The sequence below is a fragment of the Chiloscyllium plagiosum genome, chromosome 16, assembly GCF_004010195.1.
Source record: "Chiloscyllium plagiosum isolate BGI_BamShark_2017 chromosome 16, ASM401019v2, whole genome shotgun sequence".
In the NCBI taxonomy this organism is placed as follows: Eukaryota; Metazoa; Chordata; class Chondrichthyes; order Orectolobiformes; family Hemiscylliidae; genus Chiloscyllium; species Chiloscyllium plagiosum.
In genome coordinates, this window is record NC_057725.1 from 68,683,108 (window position 1) to 68,691,017 (window position 7,910).

The 7,910-nt window shown below is 45.6% G+C and overlaps 1 protein-coding gene across 1 annotated transcript in view; it reads right to left on the minus strand.

Annotated features, from left to right (window-relative positions):
- Positions 1-7,910, minus strand: part of mtch2 (mitochondrial carrier homolog 2) — a 33,353-nt gene that overhangs the window by 8,460 nt on the left and 16,983 nt on the right. Inside the window, exons 8-11 of the mRNA XM_043706299.1 lie at positions 7,532-7,631; positions 3,239-3,286; positions 2,571-2,638; positions 1,351-1,426 (exon numbers count right to left, since the gene is read on the minus strand). Coding sequence (XP_043562234.1) covers positions 1,351-1,426; positions 2,571-2,638; positions 3,239-3,286; positions 7,532-7,631 — 292 coding nt within the window. The remainder of the gene's footprint in view (positions 1-1,350; positions 1,427-2,570; positions 2,639-3,238; positions 3,287-7,531; positions 7,632-7,910) is intronic.

The window sequence follows — 7,910 nt, forward strand, 5'->3', positions numbered from 1 at the left end:
GAGAGGTTGACTGAGCTCGGACTTTTTTCATTGGAGAAAAGGAGGAGGAGAGGTGACCTAATTGAGGTATACAAGGTAATGAGAGGCGTAGATAGAGTCGATAGCCAGAGACTATTTCCCAGGGCAGAAATGGCTAACATGAGGGGTCATAGTTTTAAGCTGGTTGGAGGAAAGTATAGAGGGGATGTCAGAGGCGGGTTCTTTACACAGAGAGTTGAGAGAGCATGGAATGCGTTGCCAGCAGCAGTTGTGGAGGCAGGGTCATTGGGGACATTTAAGAGACTCCTCGACATACATATGGTCACAGAAATTTGAGGGTGCATACATGAGGATCAGTGGTCAGCACAACATCGTGGGCTAAACGCCCTGTTCTGTGCTGTACTGTTCTATGTTCTATAAACTAGTCTTCTACTCCCTGAAGTAAAGTTAAGCAGTGATTTAATTGAAGTTTTCAGAACTTTGAAAGGAATTGGTAGTCCAAGTATAGAGAAAACATTTATAAACTGATCAGGAAGCTGGACATAGTCTTCAAATCAGTCACGCTTATTCTCAGAGTCTCTCAGCACTTATCCCCTCCTCATCAGGCTACACATTTCATCAACTGCTTCCATCCACTGTCCTTGTGATCCCAATTCTCCTACATCCCACTGCAGCATTTCTAATGAACCAGCGTGTACAGTCAGAATACGTCTCACACACCTTTCCCTGTAATTGTAACCGACCAGCCTTATCTGTTAGACAGGACTCAGGTGCAATTGTCACAGATAAGCACCAAGGTCTTTTTGCTCAATCAGGTTAACACACAATTTCAAACTTTTCCAATCCTGACTTGCCTCAAACTGTTCGAGATCTTGAAGCTGAAGGATCTGTAATTGCAGTCCTTGCCCAGACTTTCCTGCGTCAATTTATCAAAGTTGTAATTTTCCAGCTTAAGTTGAGGAACCACTCATTACATCTGGGGTTGGGATGAAAGACTTCAAGGGGGAATGACTGTGACTCGTTGGCATGAATTGGCAGTCAGACAGACTGAGGCACGAGAACATACAGCATCAGCAGGCACTGTGCCAGGGTATTGAAATATCATGAGATATATTAGGAAGGCAAATGGAATGTGGGTATTTATTGAAAAATGGTGGCGTATTAAAGCAGGGAACACTTGTTACAACAGTACAGGCATTAGTGAGAGCAGACTTAGAACTCTGTGCACAGCTTTGCACTCTTTACTTAAGGGATTGAAATCATTCCCTGAGCCCCTTGTGAGCCAGGGAGACTTTACACAGAGCGCACAGCAAATGCATTTGGTTCCAGCAGATCAAAATGGCTTGCAGCACAAACAGAACTTCAACTCACCTCTCGGCTTAGCTGGCGCCAGCAGTCAATCCATGAAGAGTATGCTGCAGCATAAGGAGGGAGACCACCAGCTAGCCTGGGGAAGAGAGTCACAATAGACAGTCATTCTGCAACCAAAAGTGGAGACAGCTCAGCACCGGTCGTACCCACATGCTGACACTCGGCAACAAAACAATGATTGTGTTTCCTTACAGCTGCAGCTCTGCGACGGACATTCTGACGGCTCTCACTTTCAATCTTATTCCATATATCAATCGGCCACTGCTGGAACTGTCACCTATGGCTGAGCTGCCACAGATGACATTGTGTGGGACACAATACTACATTAGGTAGAAACTAGAGCTTTCAACACTGGCATTAGATGATTTGCAAACATATTTTCCAAACCAAATAGGAGCAGTACTCCAGAGCAGTGCTGAAAGACAGTCATGGAACTGAATGGCAGGAGCTTTACTCTGTATCTAACCCGTGCTGTACATTTCCTGGGTCTCTTTGATGGGGACAACATCCAGAGAGCTTTATTTTCACAGAGTAGAAGTAGCTCTACTCTGTATCTAATCCCAAATTTTGCCTGGGAGCGTTTGATGGGGACAGTATTCAGGGAGCTTTACTTCCAATTTAAAAGTGTAGAGGTAGCTTTAGTCTATACCTAACCCTGTGCAGTACTGTTCTGATGATATAGTTGCAAATAATAGACCGCGGCGATAAGAAAAGTCTGTGGCTCAGGAATAACATTCTTGATTTCTATCAGCAAACAATTCAAACGCAAGTAAATTTGTGGGTGGCACGGTGGCACAGTGGTTAGCACTGCTGCCTCACAGCGCCAGAGACCCGGGTTCAATACCCGCCTCAGGCGACTGACTGTGTGGAGTTTGCACGTTCTCCCCGTGTCTGCATGGGTTTCCTCCGGGTGCTCCGGTTTCCTCCCACAGTCCAAAGATGTGCAGGTCAGGTGAATTGGCCATGCTAAATTGTCCGTAGTGTTAGGTAAGGGGTAAATGTAGGGGTATGGGTGGGTTGCGCTTCGGCGGGGCGGTGTGGACTTGTTGGGCCGAAGGGCCTGTTTCCACACTGTAAGTAATCTAATCTAATCTAACCTAAATTAATGCCAGTTTGAGTCTGTTTGCAGCCAACACCATGCACAGGGTTTGGGTCTTGTTTGCTGGTGGCCAGCCTCACTTTGCGCTAAAGCCTGGGGAATGAATGAATGCCAGACTCACCCACAGTTGTTGACTGCCATCAGGTTGGAGACGAGCACGAAGGGGTACGTCAGCATGCTGGCTAGGAACTGTGAAGGAAACAAGGAGACAAGACAGTGACCGAGTACTCATTCCGAAAGCAAACACTTCCATAAAGCAGGAGCTGCAACAGGGGCCAGACACCTTTGGGATTTACTGCATGTGGAGCCGACTAGACAAGGATCAGAACACTACGTTCTCGGCCTTCAGGTTTAAATTGTCAAGAGAAAACCTGTAAATTTAAGTCCTTGTTCATTGCAGAATCTCCAGCTTGTGCGTGTGTTGCGATTTTGGGTTATGTAAACCTCCAGACACACCAAGGTCAGTGTCACAACAAGAGAGCTGAAGTGTTACCAGAATTCAGGCGTCTGTTCGATGCTGGCCCCTCATGCCTTGTGTGGTGGGTGGGGTGTGGGAAAGAAGGCAAGCAATGTCCTGCCTAATTGCACAAAAACCAACAGAAGATGTTCCTGACACTAGTTTCTCTCTGCAAGCAGAGTTGGCTGGTTAATGCACTGGACAAGTTGCTCAAGATAAGAGCTAGTTTCAGCCCGAGTGAAGGCTGCACGGTTGAATTCCACCATTAGAGTGAAAAGTACAATTGCTGCTGTAAATGAATAAAACAATGGCTCAGATGGAATGGCACTCACCCCAGTCACGGCCTGCGAGTAACTTCTCAGCTCCCCGATCTGTGAGCCCTAGAACACATCAGGGTGAAAACTCAACAACACAGCTCACTGCTCAACAGTAATTCTCCCAGACTCTCCAGTGGAGGCATGCAGGGCACCAGTTATCACAGCCTAACATTCCTATTCCAGCTCTGGTTGTTCAGTGCTCTCCACAGAAGACTGCAGATGTTGGGACTGTTGCCAATATTTGACTTGATGGTTTCAAAATTATGAGGGATCTGGACAGAAGGAGAGGGAGAAACTGTTCCTTGCCATCAGAGAATTGAGAACCTTGGGAACAGCTTTAGTGTAATTGGTTAAAATAGCAAAAGGAGTAAGAGATAAAATTTTTCTGCATAGCAACTGGTCAGGGTCTGAGTGTGTAGTGGAGGCAGGTTCAACTGAAGGAGCTGGAGAGAAGTAGTTTAAACTAATTCAGGGTTTAAACTAATTCAGCAGGGTGGTGGGAACCCAAATTGTAGTCCGAGTATACAGAAGGTTGGGGGTAGTGAGGCCAGAAATAAGGTTTCCAGGTCGCAAGAAGGCACCAGCAAGCAAGAAGTTAGCTTGAAGTGTGTCTACTTAAACAACAGGAGCATCTGGAATAAGGTGGGTGAACTTGCAGCAATGGGTTGGTACCTGGGATTTTGATGTTGTGGCCATTTCAGAGACATGGGTACAGCAGGGACAGGAATGGTTGTTGCAGGTTCCGGGATTTAGATGTTTCAGTAAGAACAGGGAAGATGGTAAAAGAGGGGAGAGGTGTGGCACTGTTAGTCAAGGACAGTATTATGATTGCAGAAAGGATATTTGAAGACTCGTCTACTGAGATAGCGTGGGCTGAGGTTAGAAACAGGAGAGGTCACACTGTTGGGAGTTTTCTATAGTGCTCCAAATTGTTCCAGAGATGTAGAGGAAAAGATAGCAAAGATGATCCTCGATAGGAGCAAGAGTTGTTTTGGGGAACTTTAACTTTCTAAATATTGACTGAGAATACGATAATTCATACACTCTAGATGGGTCAGCTTTTGTCCAATGTGTGCATGAGGGTCTCCTGACACAGTATGTAGACAGGTCAACTAGATGCGAGGCCACATTGGATTTGGTACTGGGTAGTGAACCTGGCCAGGTGTTAGATTTCGAGGGAGGTGAGCACTTTGGTGATAGTGACCACAATTCGGTTATTTTACTTTAGTGATGGAAAGGGACAAGCATATACCACAGAGCAAGAGTTATTGTGGGGGGGGGGGGGCAATTACGATGCGATTAGGCAAGATTTAGGATGAATAGGATGGGGAAGTAAACTGCAGGGGATGGGCACAATTGAAATGTGGAGCTTATTTAAGGAACAGCTACTGCGTGTCCTTGATAAGTGTGTACCTGTCAGGCAGGCAGGAAGTGGTTGAGCAAGGGAGCAGTGGTTTACTAAAGAAGTTGAATCTCTTGTCAAGAGGAAGAAGACGACTTATGTTAGGATGAGATGTGATGGCTCAGTTAGGGCGCTCAAGAGTTACAAGTTAGCCAGGACTTAGAGAGCTAAGAGGAGCCAGGAGGGGACATGAGGAGTCATTGGCTGATAGGGTTTTCCTTGACCCTAAGGCTTTCTGTAGGCACATCAGGAATAAAAGAATGACTACTGTAAGATTAGGGCCAATCAAGGACAGTAGTTGGAGGTTTTGTGTGGAGTCAGAGGAGATAGGGTAAGCACTAAATGAATACTTTTCATCAGTATTCACACTGAAAAAAGACAATATTGTTGAGGAGAATACAGACTACTAGACTAGATGGGATTGAGATTCACGAGGAGGTGGTGTTAGCAACTCTGGAAAGTGCAAAAATAGATAAGTCCCCTGAGCTGGATGGGATTTATTCTAGGATTATCTGGGAAGGAGTTTGCCAAGCTTTGATCTTTATGCTGTCATTGTCTACAGGAATAGTGCCAGAAGACTGGAGGATAGGGAACGTTGTTCCCTTGTCTAAGAAGGGGAGTAGAGAAACCTTGGTAATTATAGACCTGTGAGGCTTACTTCGGTTGTGGGTAAAGTGTTGGAAAGGGTTATAAGAGATCGGATTTATGATCATCTAGAGAGGAAGAAGTTGATTAGGGAGAGTCAACACGGTTTTGTGAAGGGTAGGTCGTGCCTCACAAACCTTATTGAGTTCTTTGAGAAGGTGACCAAACAGGTGGCTGAGGGTAAAATGGTTGATGTGGTGTATATGGATTTCAGCAAGGCGTTTAATAAGGTTCCTCACGATAGGCTATTGCAGGAAATACAAAGGCATGGGATTGAGGATGATTTAGCAGTTTGGATCAAAAATTGGCTAGCTGAAAGAAGATAGAAGGTGGTGTCTGATTTAAAATATTCACCCTGGAGTGGTTTACCACAAGGATCTGTTTTGGGTCCATTGGTGTTTATCATTTTTTATATAAATGACCTGGATGAGGGCAGAGAAAGATAGGTTGGTAAATTTGCGGATGACACTAAGATGAGGGTAGTGACAAAGGATGTTGCAGGCTACAGAGAGACATAGATAAACTGCAGAGCTGGCCTGACAGGTGGCAAATGGAGTTTAATGTTGAAAAGTGTGAGGTGACTCATTTTCGAAGGAGTAACAGGAATGCAGAGTACTGGTCTAATGGTAAGATTCTTGATAGTGTAGATAAGCAGAGAGATCTCGGTGTCCATGTACATAGATCCCTGAAAGATGCCACCCAGGTTGATAGGTTTGTTAAGAAGGCATACAATGTGTTCGCTTTTATTGGTAGAGGGATTGAGTTTCGGATCCACGAGGTCATGCTGCAGCTGTACAAAACTCTGGTACGGCCCCACTTGGAATATTGTGTACAGTTCTGGTCACTGTATTATAGAAAGAATGTGGAAGCTTTGGAAAGGGTTCATGGAGATTTACCAGGATGTTGCCTGGTATGAGAGAAGGTCTCACGAGGAATGGCTGAGGGACTCGAAGCTGTTGAGAAGGTTGAGAGGTGCCTTAATTGAAACATGTAAGATAAATCACAGTGTTAGATAGGGTGGACAGTGAGAGCATTTTACCTCGGATGGTGACATTGCTTTAAATTGTGGGCTGTTATATATAGGACAGATGTCAGACATAGTTTCTTTACTCAGTAGTAGGGACGTGGAACGCACTGCGTGCAACAGTAGTAGACGTGCCAACTTTAAGGGCATTTAAATGGCCTTTGAATATGCACATGGACAAGAATGGAATAGTGTAGGTCAGATGGGCTTCAAATTGGTTCCGCAAGTCAGCACAATATCGAGGGCCGAAGGGCCTGTACTGTTCCATGTTGGGTTATAGGGATAAGACAGGAGAATGGCACAAAATTTAATCGCTCGTTTGGAGAGATACTGCAGACATGATGGCCTGTACCTCCTCCTCTGGGCCGAAACAATTTGGTTCTCCCAGCTGCCAGCCACCACTGTCTACTCTCCCCTCCCTCCCTGTTGGTTCTAAGTAATCAAGGGGCGTCAAGCAGAGCTGCTTCTATTACTTACTGTTTAGAACGGAGATTTCCAAGGATCCACAGGTCTTCTTCATAATTTGTAATTATTTAGATTTTTCTTCGATTCTCAGAAAAAGAGCTACCAATTATAGGGTGAAATCATTTTCTAGGTGGAAGTTGCAGTAAGTAGAAGGGTGCATTATTGACCAGCCGCAATTACTGGGATGAGGTGGGACGTTTCATTGACCACGGGTTTGTGTGGAGAGGGAAGTTGCTAATGTTTAACCATGAAGCTGGAGAGCAGAGGCTCAGTTCACCAGTCAAACAAACCCCCTGGATTATGTCATCTTCAGTGCACCCATACACCCTCTATGACCTCTTGCTGGGGTACTGTACCATCCGCCCATAAGCACCTCCCTTGCACTTCCTCCTAAACATTGGCCAGCGAGAGGAATCGCAACACACCAAGCCCACCACCCCCTCCTCAGATGGTGAGGAAATGCACCAGCAAAACCAATGACCAGGAGCAGGACTCAGTTTTTAACATGCTCCTGTCCACAATAACTGGAAACTTTAAAGGGGTTTTAATATATTTGGCTCAGGAGCTTCATGCACTTTCTTCGCACCCAGTAGGATCATAGTCTCCACCCTAAATAACCCCCTTACCCCATCAAGTATGCCCTGTTACCGACTCACCCTGCCTCAAATATCCTCACCCCTCCTCCATCCAATTCCAATCCCTCCTCTTTCACACATCCTACCTCAGGGAAACGCTGACCTGCTGAGAGGTGCGTTAGAATTTTATAACCTACCTGACTGGGGGGCTCCAGTGCATAAGTGTTGATGAGATAGGCCAACATGTTACAAAGCCATAAGGAAATCACATCACCCAGCAGTCGAGGAAACAGACCACTGCAAAGAGACACATAGCAATGAGCATGAGGTTCACACCAGCCTGTTTTACACTGGAACAACAGATTCACACCAGGCTGCTCCAAACTGGGCTCAGAGAAAGATTCACACATGCCCAATCCACACTGGGACCAGACAGAGATTCACACCAAACTGCGCCACACTGAACTCAGTGATTCACACAGTCCTTCTCTACATTGGGCTCAGAGAGAGAAATTCACATTAGATTAAGTGACCAGACTACAGCGGAGATGGAAATGTGTTGCTGGAAAAGCGCAG